Below are 25,427 nucleotides of genomic sequence, written 5' to 3'. Positions count from 1 at the left end.
TCTGCTGGAAAGGGCACGCATGCGAATGAACCTCAGGGAAATAAAGGCACACGACCGCAAGCAAGTATCGGACCGGCCATTTGAAGAAGCTGTTGAGAAGAGAGTGCCTCCCGGTAAGATTAGTTTCGAAGATTTTACAGAGTCGTTTCTTGGCCACTTCAAGCAATGAGTTGACATAAAAATGGGAACGTATTCATTTCAACTGTATTATTCGTGGTAATTGGTAATTTAAGTATGATGAGAGAGTTAGGGTTTAATGTTTTTGGTAAAGACGCTGCATTTAATAATGTAAATGTGTTCCAAAATAGTTTTTATATATATATTCTGTCACAAATATACTGTAATTTAATATTTATAGTGCATAATTTATTGTTCTATAAATGTGGTTTATAAAATATAAATAACAGTAACAAACAATTTACTTGCAATAAAATAAAATAAGATAAATAAATTATATTGGTAAAGGGCATGATGAAATACCAATGTTAGTTTTAACACTCTTACACTCTGACGCTTTACAAATGTTTATAAAATATATATAAACACAGGAGAATAATGAATAATTACATAAAATTCCAGATTTACCGTTCAAATTTGGCCTTGCAAGTTAAGGTGTGTGTATGAGTGCTACTGCATTTTTATTTCACAACACTACACTACTGCGATTATAGATTTTTATAGCACAAAAAATCTTCCGTAAACAATATAATAAAGCACAGTTCGAGGTCTCCAGAAACTCTAGTCGGATAGTGTAGCCAGAGCACGGGTGAGACCCGTGACGTCACACCGACATCAAAGTCAGGGCAAGTCCTGTGCTAAATCATACAGACCTTTAAAAGTTTCTTTTTTTCCCCAGATATTACAAAACATGTACTAAAAATGGCACAGAATATCATATTTGAAAAAAAATATCTTTAAGGGAATTTAATTTTTTTTTAATTCTTTAAAAAATGCGAAAAAAAAATAATTTTTTTTGTTATAAGAAGGATCTGTATCCTAAAATGCTCCGAGTTCATGACCTTGACCCCAGTTTGTATCACTGAGTAATCTTCCTCCACAATATTCACCAGTAGACTGGATTGCCCCCCCCCCCCATCCCCCCATACACACACACATCTTACTGCTCTACTACTCCAACCATTTATTACGTCCACCATTGTGACGACACGGTAGCGATATTGGTCCTAGTCAAAACACTCAAAAACTATTAAGAGGTTTCTTTGTCCCGATATTTTCCTATTTTCCTATAGCTGTTACAGAATCTAAGTCTGATGATTTAGTGTCTCGTACTATCTCAGTGCATCGATCCCCTGACTATCAGCGACAAGTAGGAATTTCTGAATATGTCATGTTTTTACGACAAAATTGCGAATATTCAAATAAAATATATTCAAGTTAATAGTTAACATCGTTGTCAAGATGATGGTAACATGATGGTTTCCAATCTGGTTATTGACACAAGTAAACCCGACCGACAAGTGAAGTAAGATGGCTATCAACACCAGCATACGAAAAGAAAATCAATATGGTAAAGTTACAAATATAATCTATACGTGATTAGAGTTTATTCAGAGTGGTTTAAACCCACAAATCACAAGCTGAGTTAACCACCTTTTCCAGAGGCCCAACATACTGCGACAAAGCGGCTTGATATTGTGAGAACAGTGAAGCCATAAAGATAGCATAAAGTTGCAATTTATTTTAGCAAAATCTATAGAAGGTCTGGAAAGGTTAGAACGATAATTGTCTAGAAGGAGCATGAAATTTGGCTTTGCATACTTAACATTTCGTACTTACCATGAACACAATCATAGATACTCTTATGAAAGAAAAGATAATTTCAATTTGTGGTTCATTTTATGCCATCTAGATAGCCGATTATTTTTACCTCTGCATGAATATGTATATTAATATATATATATATATATATATATATATATATACTATAGCTATAAGGAATGTTTGAATAAAGAGTTTGTAAACTTGCTCCTGTGCCTACTACAACCTGAAAAGTTTCCGACCTCAACGTGAAGATGGCAGGACTCGTGAACAAAATTTGGGGAATGTATTTGCGCATTCTTTGGAATGTATTCCTGGAAATTTCAGCCATTTTGGACGTGCATTTGTTTTTTAACAATCGTTTGCGTGAGTCGATGAGCATGTTTTGTGTAAATGAAAAATTGAGAATCTAGCTGTAATTGAATATTTGTTTTCAAAAGGCAGTACGAGTTGGATGTTGTGTACTGAGACTCTGCACCATCATTAACCACAGTGATATTTTGGGCTGCTTAAGCCAAACATGGCCCGTACCAGCTCGGGTGACGATGAACGTTTGCGACACCAAAAACTGGGAAGGGGGAATCAACTCCAAAAAAAAAAAAAAAAGAAGCAAAGACTGTCCTTTTGACCGGGAAAGTGGTGGTGACTTGAAAAAAGAAGAACATGACAGGAGTATACTACGCACCATTACTTGATAAGATGGAGGCCGAAATTGCAGAAAAAGTTCTTATTTGTAAAAATAAAAAAAATTGTTTCACCAAGACAATGCAACAGCTCACGCCTCAGCGTTTGCCATGACGAAAATCTACGAATTGCGGTTTGAACTTATCTATCACCCTTTTTACCCACCAGATTTAAACCAAAATATTTTTTTTTGTTCCATAGGCTAACAGTTGCTCTCTGAGGACAGAGATTTTTGTCATAATGAGAAGGCCATCACCGTATTAAACAACCATTTTGCAGAGAATCAGACAAACGTGTGTTAAAAAACAACTGTGCGTACAAACCGGCTGAAAGTATAGAGAGTATATTCCAAAGCATGTGCAAACCCATTCCCCACTTTTTGTTTACGAGTTCTGCCATCTTCACGTTTAGGTCGAAAACTTTCAGACAACCTTCGTAATTCTTTCTCCCATAAAACTCATAGTTCCAAGTCATTTTCTGATATGCAGCAACCTGTAGCCATAGGAGTTGTGGGTTAGATCCTAGACCCAAAATGTATTATTTTGTACAAACTAAATAAGCTCTAAGTAGTTCAGTGTACGGTTATATTATTTCAGGTCTCAAAGCTTAACATGAATCATTACCACACTTTGTAAAATTCTAAATTATATTCTCAAAGACGTTCGAGAACGTTATCAAAGTGGCAAATCATCCTTAATTTTTTTTTATATCGTTTAAAGTCCTTTACAACTATACGCTTGAATTTGTTTTAACTTAACAAATATAGCACACTTAGTGAGTTTTCGTAGCAGCATAGAAATTTAAAGTTTAGTTATTGTTGTCTCTAGTAGTGGTAGTGAGAGATAAACTGAATCTTTTAATTACTTTAGATTTAAGGGAAAACTTGCGCAATGATTATACTAAACATTGCCAGAGTTTGAATAGTTACCAGACTACCACTGAATTTTTGATAGTATCGGCGCTATAAATTCTCTTAGGAGCGGTAAACGCAGCCAATGGGTCGTGAAAGTCGGTGAAATGATTTAAGGACAGGGAAATGCAGAATGGTCTTCTAGTGGTAAATAAAGTGCAGTAGAATGCAATAGTCTGCTGAAGGTTTAAAACTACCATGCACGTAAAAAAAATTGCGGTAGTACAAAAAAAATTAAACTCAAGGAGTGAAACTCGTTTCTCATTACCTTTGGTTTCATGACGATATAAATTTCAATGCTCTTAACGCATTTAGATTATTAACTTCGCGCCCCCGCGCGAAGTTCATTGGATCGTGTAAAGCATCATTCCCAAATAGAGAGCTCCTAGACCTTAAGTACATCACACATACTTCAAACTTTATAATAGTAATTTTTGACGTGACAACGTCTAATAAATCTATGAACGCCGGCTGCACACCCGAAAAAGTGTCCCGTAACGCACTTTGCCCCGTTAAGCTGTGTCCCGTTACGCTCATTGTACGCTTGCGCCGCATCTATCTCTCTTCCACTCGATTGGAACAACAATCGATTGGACTTTTTCGAGGAACATTAAACTTCAAACACTCCCATTAATTTCTTACTTTTCCTATCATCGTCCTATCCTTAACAGAATAACGCAGATTGGAAGAAGTTAAATAGCAAACATGTATAAAAGTTATAGTTAAAATAATCTCTTCGTTAAAGTAATAAACATATTTGAATTAATGAGTGCAAATAAAACTAAATTTCTCAATTAAATTGTAGATTTCATTTCACTCCTTCTTTGTAACCATATAAAATAGTGATAATTCAATAAAAATGATTCAATTATATTCATAAAAGTATGCAATCATTTCATCAATGTTTTGTTATGACGTTGTTACGTTAAACTATCGTCCGTAAACCGACTTTACAGGCAACCAATTTTTTATTTATTATTTGAGGGCTTTACGTTTCGGAATCATTCAATAATTCGATGCATGAAATCATGCTTTGATATAAATGCTTGAAAAGTGTAATCTTTTCCACTTCTCTTGCTGTTCTACAGATATGTAAGTAACTTGGAACATTTTTTAATCTTTCCCTTGAGCTCACTCGAATCATACACGCAACAGTTGTTTGGTTAGTTTTTAATAATTTTACAAGGTTTAATATAACGACTATCAAAATGATGATTTTTAAAAGAGAAGTATTAATTTTTATTATTTTTTAAAGTATATATTTCGAACATTTTACAAAAAAACCTTCAGTAAAAAATATTTCCCTTTGGACAAATTAGGTTACATTGTTGTTGCAAATTTAATTCAAATATTTTTTAGGGCAGATATAGGTTAAATTGTATAGCAACTCAAACAAATATCCTTCTTTCTGATAGCACAAAATAATTCTAGGGGTTTTCCTCCTTTCTAAGTTTTCGAATAACGTAATTTATTAGACGCAGCTAGTGTTTCTAATATTTTTGAGAAATGATATGTCAAATGATTGCGACAAAAAACATAAACATTAAAAAACTAATAAGCAACAAAAGTTTGAGAAAGGTCCATTGTCAGAAAACAAGCATTTTAAACTACGTAAATAGCATTAGAAAAGTATTATTTTATTAACGTGTTAGTTTTGCGGAATAATAAGTCTTTTACATGTAACTTTAAAAAGGAGTAGTTTTTTAAGAAAACACGTTTTAAAATTTCATATATTAGCTGCCCGCATGCGCTAATACATTATCAGGACATTTTTAAGATCAATTCAAGAAGCTAAACACATTACGAGGTACATTTGTAAAATAAATAACTCTTAATGAATTCACTTTAATTAGATTATTTTATAAAATTTTTACTGTGTTTTATAAATCATAATATCAGTGTTCACTTTTATAAATATTGCGTGCCTAATTATACTGGCAGTTTAAATGAATCACTCTGCTTTATAGAAACGTGATAGCTCCTAAAGGGGATTATTGGGATCAAGGAAACATTAGGCTTAATGTTAGTAACACTGCAGAATATTCGTGGTACAGTTGTTGAAGCACTATCCCAACGCACTGCAGTGGGCGTGAAGTTAAACTCCTGATTAAGGCATATCTGTGTTATGCATAATTTATGCCAAGTATAGTCCACGTAAATATATATTGAAAAGTTTCTCGGGTTGGTTATACCACATAAAATTGGTTGAGTAAGGAGGTAAAATAAAGTAAAAATAAAGTATATATTTGCGCATCGATTCTTCTGTATAAATATTTGTACCAAGAACAAGATTATGTTGCTAAGTAATTACAATTTTCAGTTATGTTTTAGCATTTATTGAACTGAAATAACTCATTGTACTATAATTTAATAAGAAAACTCGGGCCCGAGCCAACGGCCCCGGACCCGGCCGCACCATCACATCATCACCACCCTCACCACCCTCACCACCCTCACCACCCTCACCACCCTCACCACCCTCACCACCCTCACCACCCTCACCACCCTCACCACCCTCACCACCCTCACCACCCTCACCACCATCACCACCCTCACCACCCTCACCACCCTCACCACCCTCACCACCCTCACCACCCTCACCACCCTCACCACCATCACCACCCTCACCACCCTAACCACCCTCACCACCCTCACCACCCTCACCACCCTCACCACCCTCACCACCCTCACCACCAAATGTAAATAGACACTTCACCTCACACAAACCACCTGCCCCCAAGGACTTAAATGTTGGAAGGGACAAAAATATATGTATCTTTAATTGTAAATACCTTAATGTAAATGTATCAGCTGTTCCTTTCCATGTTTTCTATTTGTATTCTCTTTTTTATAATGAAGAGCTAATTTTTGGTGGAGCGGACCCCCTGGGGGGGGGGGGGGGTCTCCATTAAAAAAAATTCAGTGTCTTTTGCTATATTTTGTTCATTACACTAACATTTTGAATTGTAACGTAGCAGAAAAATGAAAAAAAATCAAGACTTTATAGTCTGGAAGAAAGAATTTATTGGGAGTTTTGGGCTTTTTTTTATTTATTTACGTTTACTTTTTTGCCTAGATGCTGTAAAGAGAATTTTTTATTTGGGTCAGAAGCGTGCAGGTTGATTATTATGGTAATGTGTCCCACCAAGCAAGAAAATTTAATTTTTTCCCCACAAATCTTATATTACAGCATGCATTTGTCTTAAATAAAGAAAGCATAACATAAATTATCATATTTAAACCACGCAAAACAGAACAAATTGAAATAAATAAAATTTGTATTTGTATAAATAGTGTTCAACAGTTCAAAGTATATGAAAAATGTAGTGAATTACAAACAAGTGTACCTATGGAATAAGCTTAACTATTGACAAAAAATATTTCAGATTCAATTTTGCAATAAATAAAAAGTTTTTTTTGGGAACCTCAACGTAAACTGTATGTTTTTAAAAATAACCTGAGTTAACAGAGTTATAAATTATTTAAAATGCTGTAAACTTACTTAAAGAAACAAAACATTTAATTTTAAATATTTAAGTTAACACGGGTATAATTTTATGTGTTATTTCTAAAAAATATTAGCACCACATATTTCTACACCATACAATTGGTTTTTTGTTTGCTAAATTATAATTTTATCACCAAACATAATTTACTTTGATAATATTATTTAACATGAACATGTTTGTTGGAAGAACAATAAAGTTATTTTCTGAGATTTTAAGAATAGACCAATTTTAACTCAACGGAATATATAATTCAGAGCAATTGGGTATGAAACGCCCAAACATTAATTTTAAACAGAGTAAAACTTTAGAGCTACTTCAGACCTGAAAGCATCCGTTTTTTAAAGAACAACTATTCATTTAGGTGAACATTCGTTTGGATTAATTCACAAATATGCAACCCAAAATACATAACATGAAAATCTGTTTAAAATATACTACCTGAACAATAAAAAATATCATTTGAGATTCATATGACCATATTTCAAAACATACACGAAATATTTAGGGTTAATATCGTCCTACATTAATACAAAACATGGAAAATCTTTTACCTTAACAAAATTCAGTGCTGTTTCAACAATACTTTATTTTGATATTAATAAAGCACAATATAGTAAAATTGTTGCGCAGTACTTTGACCTAGTTTTCATGCAGGTATACTTCTTTGTTATAGTAAATTTGCAGTGAAGTAAACCTGTGATGAAAAAAAAATTCATATTAATTCAAATTATTAGTTTTAACAAGCGCCGTTGATAGTTTTTACTGTATGTCATAGCAAAATCGGAAGAACGGACCAAGAAAGATGAATACAAAAACACAAAGATAACAAGCGAAAATCATATGATGTCAAGTGTTAAAATGTAAATATATCACAGCGAATTCCGTGGGACGAATTGTTCAGAACTCTATCTCAGCACAGACAAACGTAATGGTCTGACAACAGCGTGAAAGTTGCAACTAAAACAGTAAATACAGATGAAAATCTACTTTGAATAATACGGAAACAAAGAGAGGAACCCAACGATGATACTAGATAGAAAGTCTGTACAACAAACCAAGAATACAGCTACGCCCTTGCGAACCCAGCGAAGAAATAAAGCGGGTATTCTGACAACACAACGGACGACAGTACTGACGAACAGAGCAGGTTTCTTAAGACAAAACACTTCCGAAATTTCGGGAACAGAGATGTGTTCCCATCGTCGTCCATTCTTTGTCCGTTTTTCGGGGTTTCTCTGTAATGCACAGAGCAAACTAACCGTGGCTTATTCCCAAGATAATGATATAAATAAATTTTCCTCATCTCGGGAAACATTCTTATATTTCGAACAACACGTGCATCATTCGGGGAATGAAACAAACAAAATTGACTTAACTTTAATTTTTTTATTAATGGAACAGAGATAACCATGTAAAATACAGTACATGAAAAAACCGAATCACAACAAAATAGTGTTCCCAGTAATACTGTGTTTGGATTCTTAACTGAGAATTTATGCCTAAAGTTCGCCCAGTACCTAGTTAAAGTTATTTGGAAACAGTTTCCTAAATGGCTATTCAGTAATAACTGCGCAATATAATAAACACTATAGAACAAAATAAACTAAAAATTATAAATATACGATTGTCTATGGTATGTTTAAAATTAAAAAAGGGGTTTGTCTATAAAGTCGGTTTACGGGCGATGATTTTACGTGATAACGTCATAAGAAAACATTGATGAAAAATTGCATACTATTTAATTTCAAATATTATTTACAGTTTTTGCAAATTTAATTTAAATAATTTGTTTAAATATGTCACGAACAATTAGTTTAAAAGCCAGCCTTAACCTGTTTGATATTATAGAAGATTTTCTCACACGGTGGTTGGCCGGTTCTTGCACGCTCAGCTCAGGCTGAACGTGACAATGAGAAATGCTTTTTCGTGCGTGCAGCCGGCGTTCATCGATTTATAAGACGTTATCACGTCAAAAACATATATTTTAATTTAACAATCAATTAAAATATAAAATTTTGCCTTAACAAAATTCAGTGCTGTTTCAACAATACTTTATTTTGATATTTTTATTTTTGTAAGAAATACCCCCAGTGTTCATATATGTAAAAATGACCATTGCCATGTATTATAGAAGTTATAATATCTTTATTGTATCATTACAAACTTTTGCCTTGGCAACTGACTTGTATTGGAACAGTTTTTTGACGTGACAACGTCTAATAAATCGATGAACGCCGGCTGCACGCACGAAAAAGGGTCCCACTACGGATGTCCCACTTAGGATGTGTTCTGTTTGCTCATTGTACGCATGCGTGGCATCTCTCTTCATGTTCATTGTACGCATGCGTGGCATCTCTTTTCCACTCGATTGGAATAACCATCGATTTGACTTTTCAATCATGTTTTCGTCGTTTGAATTATTAATATTATGTAATTTAACGATCGTCCACCGATTTTCAGCATAATCGGTACGGTTATTTAAAAGTAATATTGAAAATTCAAATACGTTTTGAACCAACAATGGTGTTTTAAAGTTACACATAATAATTCAAATTACACCCGGGATCTTTTCCACAATGTTTTAAAAAATATTGTTACACATTATAAATAAGTTTGGTGTATTTGGGATGCGTATTGTTATAAAATCGTGTTAATATTATACCCCTACCGTGAACAAAATTTTATAAATATGTATATATAACATTTAAAACTACATAACCTTAATATGGCCTCGTGGGCGTGTGGTTAGCGTGCCTAACACTTAAACTAAAGGTTGTCGGTTGGAAACCCGGCAGCTGCGAAATATTTTTTTGTACTTGTAAAAAAAAATATGGCGCACGCAACATTTCAAAAGTAATAAATATATTTGAATTAATGAATGCAAATAAAAGTAAATTTATTAATTCAATTGCACATTTCATTTCACTCCTCTTTGTATCCATACAAAATAGCGATAATTCAATAAAAATTATTCAATTTTATTAATAAAAGTATGCAGAGTTAGATTTTATCATACAAAAGATTGAAAAATTAAAAAAAAAATCTTCCTCAAAGAATATAATATTTTTAATGCCTAAATGGTTTGGTTGTAAAAACCTATTACGGCTCAGTCTCAGGCCGAATATGATATTTCCTTTCCTTCTGGATCAATCATTTCATCAATGTTTTGTTATGACGTTGTCACGTTAAACTATCGTCCGTAAACCGACTTTACAGACAACCAATTTTTTTTTGTTTTGTTTTTGTTTGTGCTGTGCGCGCACGCGACGCACAGCGCGGACAACGAGCAGGGGCAGAGCGAGCCGCGAGAGGACACTTGTACTGCCGAGTGACTGCGGGTTGCGGACCGCCAGGGGCAGTGGAGTGGCCCGCCGACACCGCGAGTGCCGCGGCAGAGTGGCGCAACTCGCCGCCCGCTACTCCGCCCCCGGCCCGCCGCGGCGTTGGGCGGTGTTACGGCGTAACAGCTTCTGGTCTTCGAGCTCTGTACCGTCAACCACCTCGCATCTACCAGGTGCTCGATTTGGAAGGTCTTCACGAAATTGTTTGCAGTTATGCAGAATGAGCATTATGAAGCTTAAGTTACGTTTCTTAAAAAAAACCTAATTGAAAATAAATCTCTGTCAATAAGATGATTGAAACCATTTTTAATTATTCCCTTCCAGTCGCAAACCCCCCTCCCCTCTTTTTTACAACCCGTGGCCCAAACCGTGGGGGACTGATGGTGCTCGAAGACCTCGGGAGCACGTCAAAATTAAATTAATTCAATTTTCATGATTTTCGAAAAATTAGGGGCAAATGGTCTCCCTTCGAGAGGAGGAATGAATCCCATCAAATCCCGGGCAAATCTTTCACCATGTCCCGGCCGCTTGAATCGGAAACATTCCAAATCGAAAGAGAATCGATTTTAGACATTTCAGAAATTTTGGTAGTGACCCCCGGGCAGATTTCCCACCATGCCTCAGTCTTATTTATACACAAAAAAACATGAGTTTTGCCTATAGCTATAGAAAGTAATAGTTTTAATACCTCTATGACCCTCCCTCCTATCTCCCTCTTCAGTTTATGGTCATGAAATTATTGTATTGTCATCCGGATTACCTTTACTTGCAAAGTGTCCAATCAACACAACAATTAGAAGTAGTTTAAAAAGGTCTTTCAAGTTTTGATTACATAGTTATTTACAAGTGACACTAATAAAAGCATGCTTAAAATCAAGATGATCTAGAATTGAAATAAAATTTCAAGTAAAACTGTTTTGCAGAACCTGAGTCATCAAATGAAAAATACATATTTATTTCCGCAGTAGCCTACAAATTCGACAAAAACTTACAGTAACACAAAATACAAACAGAATCCTCGAGTACTCACTGTGTTCAAGGCGAACAGGTAAATGATGTGGGATATGTCCAGCAGCATCGTGATCACAACCGTCAGTATCCACGGAACCAGCAGCGACCGTATGTCCTGCACAGGAAAAAGAGGAGAGAAAACGTCACCGATGAAAAGTCCTTGCTCGCTTGTCCTAATAACGAATGGAAGTAAAGATCTAACAAAGTGCTAAAATTTCTACTTTAAAGTTTATCTAGACAAAATTGGTCTTACTTACGAACATATAACCCACGTATGTTTTATGAAAAACTGACAACTTAGTCAACTGTAAATAAACTTATGTTTTTTTTTTAACTACAAGTGGTCATTCAATAAGAAACGAGACATATCCAAGTAGCTGAAAAACGGTTTATTTATGAAATAAGAAACTTTCAAAAATTTAATTTGGAATTATTGCAATGACCACTGATCATCTGTTCGATAAGATTTTGTAAACATAACCTATAAATCAGTCAGTTCAAGATGTCAAGTCTGATTGAGAAGACAATATGGTGGATAAGACATCAGAATCTTAAAAAGGAGCTGTGACGTTAAATCCAAGATGGTTGACATGTTATTAGAATCAATATAGCGACGGTAATGAAAATTTCAATGTTCTGTGATTCTATGTAAAGATGGTAGAATCCAAAATGGCGACTGAGGTCAAAGCCCTAGGTAAAAATTGGTTGTCTGTAAAGTCGGTTTACGGACGATAGTTTAACGTGACAACGTCATAACAAAACATTGATGAAATTATTGCATACTCTATGAATAAAATTGAATCATTTTTATTATAATAATAAAAGAATAAATACTTGAGATTATACTAGCAATCAGATTTTTAAAATGCAAGATTAATTCACCTTTATTGCCGAAATTGTTGTTGTAATAAGCAATGAAAACCACATTAACTTTTCACTTCACTTTATAAACAGTCGAGTGGAAGAGAGATAGATGCGCCGCAAGCGTACAATGAGCGTAACGGGACAAAGCGTAACGGAACAATGTGCGTGACGGGACACTTTTTCGTGCGTGTAGCCGGAGTTTATCGATTTATTAGACACTAGCTGCAGTACCCGGCTTTGCCCGGGCTGAACACCGGGAGATATATTGTCCGCGGGTTACAGCACAATGGATAGCGATATGTCCAGTGTGGTGGACATTAAGAAATGACACATAATTACTGTTTGTGTATCTGTGACCTATGGTTTTCTGTTTACCCATGGCGATTGGTTGAAAGGTTTAGAAGTTGATGCGCTACAGCGCCATCTAGCGGCGAGTTACAAAAAAATGGTTAGCATATAAACCTTCTCCATGATAAAAACACTTCGATGTGCCAACTTTCATGGCGATCGGTCAAACGGTGTAAGAGTTTATCGACGACATACATGCCAACATCCAATTATATTATTCTTATATTTAGAAATTTTAGGGCTTTCACTTTTGCGGAAAGTGGATGTTCAGGACCTCGAATGGTTTTGAACACTCCATCTCGAAAGAATAGATATTTGAAATTTTTGAAATTGTCGAAATTTTGGGGCTTTGTTCCCAGAGGGGGGCGGGGGGTTCGAGGACCCTGAATGGCTCGAAAACACTTAAAATCGAAAGAGATAGATTTTTAAAAAATTTTAAACTTTCGAAATTTTGGGGCTTTAAGCACCTGAGGGGGGGGGGGGGGAGGGTTATGTTGAGGACCTCGATTGGCTCGGAAACACTCCAAATCGAAAGAGATATAAAGGAATTTAAGAATGTAGGCATTTTCTGTATACTCCTATCTACCATAATAACAATATTGACAAATAGAAAGCTTATTACTTACCTATGAATAATTATCTAAATAAATTAATAAATAACTGTATGTTTAAGAATTTACGTACATACATAATATTAGACTTCAAACTATACACACAAAAAAAAAAACTAAGGATGTTTGTGAAACTATCTTTTATTTGTCATAATGTTTAAAACATTTGTAGGATTTGTTTATATGTAAAACTGTGGTGGCCATATTCCACTTATCCAAAGGAGTATAGAAATTAATAGATATATCACTCCCTGTACTCACCCTAAATCTTTGAATTAAGTAAAAAAAAAAACATAGTCCAAAATGAAACATAAAGTATAAATAACTAATATGACAAAACAATTTATACAACTGGAATTACAATGTTAACATCCGCCTGAAATTTAATAGAAGTAGGTAGATAAGAATATATATAAGAAATTAAATGAAATGAAAACATACATAAATAAAATTATCTCACACTCAACCAAACATAATGTTTAATATGGAATAAAGGAAGATGGCAACTACACGTAACTATTCTAATTAATAAAAAAAATCAACTTTCCTGAAATAGTAAAATTCAAAATTTTCAACAATATATTACATAATTGATAAATATTTCTGGTCTTTGGTCTCAGCAGCCCTAAGACTCTTGACGCTCAGCAGATAAATTATAGACACTAAACCAAACTCCTTGCAAATAAGTAGGTAATGTAAAAAAAAATAAAAATATTGACATATAGAAAATATTAGTAGGCCCTACCAACCTATGAATAAATTTCGAAGAAATTTATAAGTTTAAGAATTTATGTACCTACATAATATTAAACTTGAAACTATCCACACAATAAAAACCTAAGAATGTTAGTGAAACTAATTTTTTTTTATTTGTCATAATACCTAAAATACGTATGTTTCCAAAATGAAACAAAGTATAAATAATGACCAGGTTGCCAAAAAAAAAAAAATTGTACAATTTTAATGACATTGAAAACATACACGTGAAATTTAAAAGAATTATGAGTGCCCTAGGTAGGGAGGAAAAATATATATAGAAGAAATTAAATTTAAAAAAATGGGTCCGTGTACTTAGGTACGCGCATGTGAAGTTATACTTCTTTGGCATCATTAAAAAATAGTTTTTAATTGCATGCACAAATATTGCGTGGAGTCCCTCCTCGTGGAAGAAGTGAAACTTCGTAATGTGGAAATGAAAATAGGAAGGGGTAGAAATTGATTTTTAGTGAAATCATATTGTATCAAATCAAACTAAAAAAATAAAGGAAATAAATTTATAACGATTCATAGATTGATCTTCAGAGAGAGAGAGAGAGAGAGAGAGAGAGAGAGAGAGAGAGAGAGAGACCTATTGAATGTCTATAAAACTAACTTTTTTATGAGAGCAGATTTTCATGAAATAAATCATTAAATGATGTAATGAAATGAAAAGGTGTTTAATTAAGCGGACGGGTTCGCCCCAAGGAGAAAATTGACGCGGCGAGACCTCGTGTACATAGAGAAATGACACACACTCACTATTTATGTGTCTATGAAACATGATTTTTTTCTGCAATTTAATTTGTAATATACAAAAACGGTATTGAAAATTGAAACAAATATGGCGACACTACAAACTGTCAAGATCTTTTTTTTTCTTACATACTCTACTTAGTTCCTTACATTAGCAAAACGTAACGTAATGGCTTGAAAGCTATTGATCGGCAGACATAGAGGAATGACACTAACAGTTTGTATATCTATGACACACATTACATCAAATTAAGATATATTTTTTTAACACGTTTAAAATTTATTTTTTAGACAAAAGATAGCCTATGTCCATCCCCAGGATATAATCTATATCCTTGCCAAATTTCATTACGATCCGTTCAGCCGTTCAGCCGGGAAAAGGTAACAAACAGACAGACAGACATAGACTGTCTAAGGGTTTCCCCTCTTTTGTTTTGTTAACCCAGCGCTCTTAGCTCGCGCCCTGCCGCCCTGGGGCCCCCACGGGCGTGGATGTGGATACGCCGCATACGCAACCAGGAAGAGCGTTAGAGCTTTTGGCTATGCAAAGGGACTGAGGCTACCCATCTCAGTTTATGCACCACCTACGGCCCCCTACTCCACTCAGCTAACCAGCAAGTTGGATGCTCCCATGCCCTCTGGAATATCACTTCTGGCGCCTACCCCGGTCTCCCGCCTCACACTGGGACTCCTCAATCACCCAGCGAACCCGCGGTCCGGTGGAGGTCTACCCAACCTCTTCCAGCTGTCCAGGCTGGTTACCGGAGCTGTCCTCGTCGCTCACAACGTCGGTACTTCAATGGGCTAGGGAACCCTGATACCTGCCCCTAAAGCACTCGGGGCACCACTCCCAAGTACGAGTCCTACCTCACCAAGAATCCTGGGCCTTAAGAAAACCTCAGCGGGGAACCATTCAAGCATGATGGATTCTTCCCGTACTACGACCAACTTTTGGTCTCGTCGGCAGACTGTTCGCCGGTAGTTTGACCAGACCACCGCGCTTCAGAGTGCAGCCACGAGGTGTCCTCGTCGCCTCGGAAAACCTTCCGACCCGCCGTACCTCGGCCCGGCGGGTTTACAGCCGATTAAGGCCCGGATGTGACCACACTCGTCAGGCGACGACCGCCGTCAACCCCAGCTGGAAAATGGCAACTACAGTGCCCAGGCAGGAGGCACCTGGGGGTTTCCTCGGTACCTCCACCGACTACAAGGCTAAAGGGGAAACCTCGCCGTGCAGTTTACAGCCCGTTTTTAGGCCCGGTCGCCCGACACCGCAACCACCATACCCAGTCGAACTCCTTTACCATGGGCCTGATCCATTCACTATGGGGCCCTTTGGGACCGATGCACCGAGGCTCGGCCGTCGAACCCCCCGGAAAGGTTTCTATCGCATCTGCTGTTGCCCGCAGATTCAGCCCTTTCACCATTTCCGGTCTCATACATGCAATTGAGGATGCACTGTGGCAGAGTTTGACCAGGCAGCGCCCTCTTTAGTTAGAGAGGTGCTATGACCAGAGGTTGGGGAACCCTCCCAACATAGTCACCACGATCCTCCCCCAACAGCGGTGCCAACGTGGAGGCAGAGGGTTGCCACTTGGTGTAAAGAGGCTATATATATCACAATTGGAATTAAACATTATAATAACTTTTTTTAAAAAATAGAATTATCTAACTGGACACTTCAAAATTGTGATTTAGATAATATGTGCTAAATAACAGTAAATGAACAACAATAAAATTCAGAATGAAGTTACCTATCCTAAAATCAGTTGCACATTTGAGTGGAATGCTTGCATGTACAACAGGCACTCAATATTCTATATATAGTTATGCTCATCACTCAATCCCTGACTCTGTCACGCCAAAGAGACCTTGGTGACAAGTGTATCATGAAGCACAATTATTGGTCTACTCCATAGAGATGTATATAAAATATAAAATTAAAGGGTAACAATATAGTAACAGTTGAAATACAGTAACGATGGTATAATTCGCCTTAATTATTAATCTTGTGTTAATTTTTTTTAAATTTTGTACTTATACCCTACCAAAAATCTTTGTATATATATTTTAAATATGCTTTTAATCTATAAGTAAATATTTTTATTTAAAAACAGTTATTTTTTTTTTGTTTTTTATGTATATACATATTTGTATGCCTGAATGTTTTTTAACAGGTTTGTTTCTTGCAATTACGTACTTTTGAATTTTTTAATTATATGAATTTTTTAATTATACTCGCATCTGGCCGCGACTTCGTTTGCGTGAAGTTCATAATTGGTTCCAGAGAATAATGTAAAAATGGGAGAACAAAAAAAATTTATTCGATGAAAATTTCACCCGTCATATCTATACTAATATTATAAAGCTAAAGAGTTTGTTTGTTTGAACGCGCTAATCTCAGGAACCACTGGTCAGATTTGAAAAATTATTTCAGTGTTGAATAGTACATTTATCGAGGAAGGCTAAAGGCTATATTATATTATCAATAAAATTAAGGATCCTTACTAAAAGTCCAATTTTGAATCAAATGCGTTGAAGGGGGTTAGATACAACATGCAGTACACGTACGAAGTGTGTGTTGACCATGCCGCAGGCCCTAGAAGTTTATTTCCTATTGCCTATTAACATTGTTGCCACGCACTAGATGCCTTATCATTCTTAATTTTCCCATACAAGTAAAAAACACCTGTGTGATATTAACAACGAAGCAATCAGTACCCTCATAAGAGTTCAATTAGTATTTTAATACTTTTTATCACTTTAAATCGCAAACCTAAACTATTTTTTTCCTCTCTCTGTGTTTAATTTGTTTTTTTCTTTTACTAATATGATTTTTATTATTTTTAATTAATTTTCATTTTTCGGACCATCAATAATTTTCCTCTCCCGTTACAGTTCTGACAAGGACTTGTGTGTGTGTATGTATGTATGTATGTATATATATATATATATATATATATATATATATATATATATATATATATATATATATATAAGCGAAATACCACTCACTGACTCACTCATCACGAGATCTCTGAAACTATACACACGATTGACTTAAAAATTAGCATAGTTACTCATTTTGTGATGTAGACGCTCACTTAGAACGGATTCTGCCGAAATCCGATCCCAAGGGGAGTTTCGGGGGCGTAATATATCAAAATTTCCAGATTTTGGTAGGAAATCACCATGGCAACGGCTGTTGCTTTGTTGATGCTTCATTCGTCTCTATGGCAACGACTATTTCATTGTTAGTGCAGTCCTCATCACTGTTGAAATTTTGCGGGTACTTTAAATATCAAAAAATGCCCTTTTTATCAAGTATATATATTTTACAGACTTGAAACTTCACAGTAATGTTCCTTATGTTACACAGGATGACATTTTCCGAAAATTAGATCCCATGGGTGTTAAAACCAGGCAACAGTGGGTACTTTGTCTGTATGAGAACAGGATTTTGCATTGTTCATGCCTTCTGCGTCTCCATGGCAACGGGCATCGCGCGGCAGTGGCGTACCCACAAGGAGGGGCATGTATAATGAGCGGCGCAAGAGTGAACTGCCTGTAGACTGCCGTAGCGAAGTACGGGTACATCAGTTTTATGTTTCGTGCACTAGTCGGGAAACCATCGGTGCTATTCATTTTGTCTCCGGTACATTATACAGCATTGTAATAAATTTTCACTGATTTTTTTAGTTTACCATTACTGTAAATGGGAGATGTGGCTTAATTTTTTTCCATTAGTATAGCCGTGCGAAGCCGGGTCGGGCAGGTAGTCGTTGTATATTGCTTTTTATTTGATGTACATATTTTAAGTAAATATACTTCTAGAGACTACATTGTATGATTTATTATTTTCCGCCAGTACGCGGAAGTTATGGGCACTCGAAACTCTTGAGCAACTGACATACAGGTGACCATGTGAGGAGCATGGAGTGCCCAAATCAATTAATGCCACTTCCAGCGTTTGGCCCTGGGAATTATTATTGGTCATTGTAAATGCTAACTTTAGGGGAAATTGCAGCCTCTTTAATTGAAATGGCATATTACTTGGGATTATAGGAATTAGGGAAATCAATAAGCTTTCTCCTTTAGTTTCTCTGTTAAGATTAGTGGCCTTTATGATATTCCTTCCTAGTTCTGTGATACGTAGCCTGGTGCCATTGCACAATCTCGATGCTTCAAGATTACGCATAACTTAACTGGGACGTCACCCTTCAGATACAATTTATGGGAATTTCCAGGTGTTAAACATTCTATATTTGTCACATAGAAAAAAAAAGAAACGAAATAATTTTAATAAAAGAAATAAAAGAAAAGTAAATAATATTTCACTTACAAACACAAACTCAAGCAACCAATAAAAAAAAAAATTCCAACTAACGAAGCAAAATACCCTAAGTAATAAACTATCTGTGTGCCCAATTTCATTCAAATGTGTTCAGCCGTTTTTTCGTGATTGAGTAACAAACTTCCAAACATAAAAACTTTTGCATTTATAATATTAGTTTAACTATGATACGTAAGTGGCGTATATGTTAATACAGCGAGAAGATGTAACAAACACACACACACACTTATATTCTATGACACGATTTTTTCTATTATAAAAATGAATTCATCACTTTTTCGCTCCATAGATATGGAATTTCATATTGATAAATGATCTGTGTGCCAAATTTCATTCAAATCCGTTTGGCCTTGCGTTATTGAGTTAACAAAAATCCAAACATCCAAACATTATTGCTGCGAAAAATATCTGTAAATAGCACAAATACACTTATTCTTATTTAATATATATTTTTGTGTGTTTATTTCAGAAGTTATTTTGATTTTCTCAATATTAAAAGAAATTTAATTAAAAAATATATGCATATCATTTGGACTCGCGTTAAAATTATACTTACTTTGTGTAGTAAAAAAAAACTTTAACTTTGAAAGCAAAATATTAAAAGAAATTAAATAACTGGGCATACATTTTAAATATCTTTGATAAGGTATAAATTCAAACAAATTAAATTTTTTTAATAAATACTTTTTTTTAAATATTAATGTAAACACATATAATATTATTTATTTCATTTATTAAAGTAATCTAGGTGAGTTGTAATTAATAATTTAAAAAAATATGCTGAATGTTTATTCTAATTTATAAAATTCAATTATTTATTAAATTATTATATTATCACTTATAATGAAAATAAATTATACATTCGGAAACATAAAATTACTTTTATAAATATACTTGAAAGTGTTTATATAACAAATTTCTATCACTAATATTTGTAAAAAAAATGTTTTTTAATATATGGACTAGTATTCAATATCACCACTAAAGTATATGATTTAAAGGCAAATATTAAATTTTATTATATATTTTCAGATTGTTGAATTTTTTGCATGCTGCGGGCGTTTTGTAACATCATTTTCATTATTAAGTTTTTAATAACGTGCTATAAGATGTATAACCTACACACTCTGATAAAAATATAATTAAAAATTCACTAAAAATACTTTATGGACACAAAATCTATCTCTTATATTCACAATAAAAAATGTTTTTATAATATAGACCGTTATTCACTATCAACAGCTAAAGTATAAGATTTAAAAGTACACATATATAATTTTTATTTGTATGTAGCTTTTTTTGTATGTATTCTATTTTTCGTCCTGTGAAAATTTCGTTGCATGGTGCGCGCGCATCTTAAAAATTCAATCTTATAATTTTTTTAATGCGCTTAATGAAGTATAATTTCAAAATTTTCGTATATATAAAATTGAATTGTTTGTTGCATTAAACATATTTAAAAGCGTGCCACTCCAACCCTAGTGTGTGTTTACATATAAAAAAGTATGCATATATGCGTTGATTTTTACCTTTGGTTTTATTTGGATGCATTATGCTATACTTGAGTTAAATTATTTTTACAGTTTACGTAAATTTTTTATATTACATGTAACAAAGATAATGCATAATTATTTTAGTGATACTGACAGTTTATAGTTAACCGACAAATGTAAATAATTATTAGTGTCAACTCGATTGCATTATGGTAATTAAAGTCTACTTAAATAACCTTACCTGATTAGAATTTTTACATTGGCTTGATTTATATAAAAATTGTAAAAAAATTTCGCAAGGTTGGTAAAGTGTTTTTAACTAAAAATTGTATCCGGGAAATAATCATACAGAAAACTTTAGACAAAGCTGGAGAGGTGTTGTCACTAAGCACGGCAGTCAAGGTCGTGAATTTCACGAAGACGTGTGATTTGCTTTACCTGTGATTTGTAACAAGCAAATTTTTTACGCATTTTATGAACTTAGGAGAAAAAGTACAACCAAGGCCAATCCACACCGATTTGGGTTTTTTCAATAACAAGTATGACGTAAGTATAAATGTAAAGAAAGCAAAGAATGTAACATAAAATTAGCGAAGTAAATTATTAATTACGATTTTTTTTCGTTATGTTTCTTTAAAGCAATATCTTATATATGTCACATGAAAATCTAATTTTGTTGTGAAATAATTGCTAATGGTTACATAGATTTACAGCAAAAATAAAAACCAGTTATGAGTTCAAACATGTGTCATATCTATTTATATTTTTGACGTGACAACGTCTAATAAATCGATGAACGCCGGCTGCACGCACGAAAAAGTGTCCCACTACGGATGTCTCACTACGGATGTTCCTGTTTGCTCATTGTACGCATGCGTGGCATCTCTCTTCATGCTCATTATTGCAAGCGTGACATCTCTCCTCCACTCGATTGGAACGACCATCTATTTGACTTATCAATCATATTTTCGTCGTTTGAATTATTAATATTATGTAATTTAAAGATCGTCCACCGATTTTCAGCACAATCGGTACGGTTATTTTTAAGTAATGTTGAACCAACAATGGTCTTTACAGTTATCTACACATAATAATTCAAATTAAAAACCGGGATCTTTTGCACAATGTTTTAAAAAATATTGTAAAACCTTATAAATAAATTGGGTGTATTTGGGATGCGTATTTATTATAAAATCGAGTTATTAAAACGAAATAATATTATTCCCCTACCGTGAACAAAATTTTTATAAATATTTATATAACATTTGAAACTAGTTGTTTTCAAGTATGGCCTCGTGGCCGTGCGGTGAGCATCGCTAAAGTCCAATCCAAAAGGTTGTCGGTTCGAATCCCGGCAGGTGTGAACTCTTTTTTTGAACTTGTAAAAATAAATACGGCGCACGTAACATTTCAAAAGTAATAAATATATTTGAATAATGAATGTAAATAAAAGTAAATTTATTAATTAAATTGTACATTTTTTTCACTCCTTTCTATCCATACAAAATAATGATAATTCAATAAAAATGATTCAATTTTATTCATAAAAGTATGCAGAGGTAGATTTTATCATACAAAAGATAAAAAAATTTAAAAAAAATGCTTCCTCAAAGAATATAATATTTTTAATGCCTAAATGGTTTGGTTGCAAAAACCTATTACGGCTCAGTCTCAGGCCGAATATGATATTTCCTTTTCTTCTGGATCAATCATTTCATCAATGTTTTGTTATGACGTTGTCACGTTAAACTATCGTCCGTAAACCGACTTTACAGGCAACCAATTTTTTAAAAATATTTTTATCCTTAATTTTTGGCAAGAAAACATATTATTTTTATGTTATTATTTGTTCCATAAAATTGTGGTATCTGAGCTCCATTTTCCAATTAGTGAGTGTAATCAGATCCTAATTGTTTCATCAAAGAGATTGCCATGCATTTTACCGTGATTAAATGTCTGCTATGACAAACATCCAAATTATCTTCCTGGCAGCCACTTACTCGTTGATAGCAGTTAATTGTAGTGGGAAATTGCGGTTAATTGATGTGATGTACTAGAGAGAAATTAATACATATCTCTGTGCTCTATTTCTGAAACACAATTTGGAAATTAAATAAAAAAAAAAATGTTCTGGAGCTATAAAGGCCATTTTAAAACACGTTTTTATAATGTTCAATTTTTTTTCTACACCTACGTACTTAATAAGTAGTATGTTGTGACGAAACATGGACACAGATAGTTTATTATTTTCTGTAAACCGTATTTTAAAACGATTTGAACTGTATGTTATGATGCTGCTGTTCCCGTATTAATACTGACCATATCATCAAAAACTCTTAAAGTCATCATACTCTAAGACATATAATGATCGTTACGAGGGGCATTGACAAGAGCCCTCTAGGGTGCAATGAAACAGTAAATAAACTTATTTGGCATAATGTTAAAAACATTAACCACACCAAAATTAATATTTTGATTTATAGTGAAGTTACAAGTAGTGTTTAATTTTTAATAATGATGTGATTTGGGTGATTATTGTACAAGGTGCCGTGGCGCCCCTGTTCACTGGCCAATCATGGCTCACCATTTAAAAAATAAAAATTTTACTATTTTTAATTAGCTAAAAAGTTTCTTTTGGAACATTTATTCAACGTGGCATCACGGCATACTAAATCGCCGTATATTTGTTGACAATAGCAGTAATATTGATAGGAATTATCTTAATATAGGTGCCTAGGGTACTTGCGAACGTCTTAGCTATTGAGACATAATAGGGAAACACGAAAACGCATTATGGGTAGGAATGAATACTACTGAAGACAGCCAAGGAAGTCGCACGCCACCATTATTTGTTACTTCTTTTACAATAACATATAAGTTATTGTAAAAAAATTATGACCAAGATTGGGAGTGAAGCATATCAAATCTAATGCTTAGTCTTATCATAGGCAGTTAGGCCATAAGCTGTAAAAAGGTTTTCAACTTATTTTATCGTGATGAACCTCAGCTGAAATTTGTCGGTCAACTCCAGACTCATTCTGTATGTCGTTTGGCTCGTTGGTGAAGAAGATCCACAAACATTTGTTTATTTTCTCTTGTCGAAGAAGGTTTATTAGTTTCAATAATTAGGAAATATGTTTCACCCTTTTAGACTATACGAATTATAATCAACTTCTTGCTTAGTACTCAAACCCAGAACCTCTAATTCGAAAGCTGGCTTGCATCTAACTGTGCAACAAATTAGGCACTCACCTCATTTTTTTTCTACATTGTGAAAATCTAGGAAGATATAAAAAGTGTTTTTAACTTTTTCTTTAGTAATTAAATTATTATAGTCTAAGAAAGAAAATATAATCAAAACATTATTTAAAAATTACTTAAATGTTTTAATACAATTTCATATCAATCACATATTTAATTTAGAAAAAAATAAATTTGTCTATCAATGTACTCAAGGAGAGAGTCAGTAAATTAATATTGAAAAATCATAATCAAGAAAAACGATTGTTTCTTTAAAATGTGTTTAATCTTGTTGTGATTGTTATTTATTGAATTTTATTCAAGTTTAACTATTCTTAAAAAATTTTAATTTTACTCTAAAGAAAATTAGAAACATTTATTTTTAAGAATCATAAAACCATGGCACAATTATGTGTTGCAAAATACATTAGGACATGTCAGGATTGTTGATATATTGGCAATACAGACATTTTAACTCATATGAGTGTGAAAATGATCATAAAATTTTTCTTTGAACAAGAAAAGTAAAATAACTGACTATAATCAATCTATATTCCCTCACGGAACCTTCAACTTGAACCAGCTTTATTCATAAACATAGGCACCAGATATAGGCGTTAACATCATAGCTTCAGGGACAAAGTTAACTCATTAACATGAAACATTCCAATACGTTGATGACGGGCGTTACAGGTAAGTGGAATAAAAAAGTTAAAATAATATTTCATAAGCTCACAAGTCTTAATCAAATTATCTCCTTTTTATTCTAATGAATATTCATTCAATATTGTCTGAAGTATTTTATAATGTCAGCATTTTAAATCCTCTGTTCTTTGTGGCTCATGAAATCTCAAGACGTCCTACTTTAAAGGCGGTTTTATCTTTCTAAAACTTACTATATACGTTATAAAACAAGGCTGGAGATTCGGTTAGGAAAAAAAAATCACGAGTTTTTTAAGACTTGTTTCAAGATGAAATCCTTCTAGGGAAAGCATTAACATTCACCGGGAATTCGCGACGCCCGAAGATATGGTGACACCTCGCCTCAGTAACGCCTTTCTTCGTTGCAGTAGCCATGGCAATGCGCGGTTGGGCGTGCTTTTTCCGAAGGACGGCGAAAAATGTATTTTCATTTCGAAGTCACATTTTGCATCGGAGGGCAACGTTTTATTTTTGTTCACAAATCTAAACTCGCTTGGCGTTGTGGATAAAAGAAAGCAGCTCGAATGTTCTCCTTTTATTGTAGAGTGTTAAAACGTTATCCGATGTGGCCGAACGAAGGAAAACAAAACGGATTGCACGGTAAGAATAACAAAAAACAAAAAGTTTTACTTTAAAATTGATTTCTGTACACACAATAAAATATGTTTCATCAACTCGCATGCAGGAAATCACCCATCAATATATATATATATTTTCCTGAAAATATAAGACATTGTCAAGGCATGTAAAATGATTATAATGTATAATGTATAATGTAATGCCTTAACTTGTGTTTAAAAATATGGAAAAATAATAACACTAGACGGTTATTTTAGTATCAAATATTATGAAGGTCTTGTGACTTTTACTTTTGAGTAACACTGACACCAATAAGGGTGAAAATATATAATTTTGGTTTTTCCAAGTGTGTATTATCAAAAAAAAAAAATATTTTTTTAATTTCATGCCTTTTTCAAATTGATTGTTATTTAATATCAGTTAAATTATACTCGAAATTTAATCAATTACAAATTTTGATTAAAATGAAAAACGTTTAGAATAAAGATTT

The 25,427-nt window shown here is 33.9% G+C and overlaps 1 protein-coding gene across 5 annotated transcripts in view; it reads right to left on the bottom strand.

Annotated features, from left to right (window-relative positions):
• The window catches only part of LOC134542610 (uncharacterized), a 668,259-nt gene that overhangs the window by 79,843 nt on the left and 562,989 nt on the right, over positions 1–25,427 (bottom strand). For all 5 annotated transcript variants that reach the window (XM_063386987.1, XM_063386988.1, XM_063386990.1 and 2 more), the window contains exon 4: positions 11,254–11,349. In XM_063386987.1, coding sequence (XP_063243057.1) covers positions 11,254–11,349 — 96 coding nt within the window. The remainder of the gene's footprint in view (positions 1–11,253; positions 11,350–25,427) is intronic.

The sequence above is a fragment of the Bacillus rossius genome (genome assembly GCF_032445375.1).
Source record: "Bacillus rossius redtenbacheri isolate Brsri chromosome 9 unlocalized genomic scaffold, Brsri_v3 Brsri_v3_scf9_1, whole genome shotgun sequence".
Classification (NCBI taxonomy): Eukaryota; Metazoa; Arthropoda; class Insecta; order Phasmatodea; family Bacillidae; genus Bacillus; species Bacillus rossius.
This window is presented reverse-complemented; position numbering and strand designations above follow the sequence as displayed.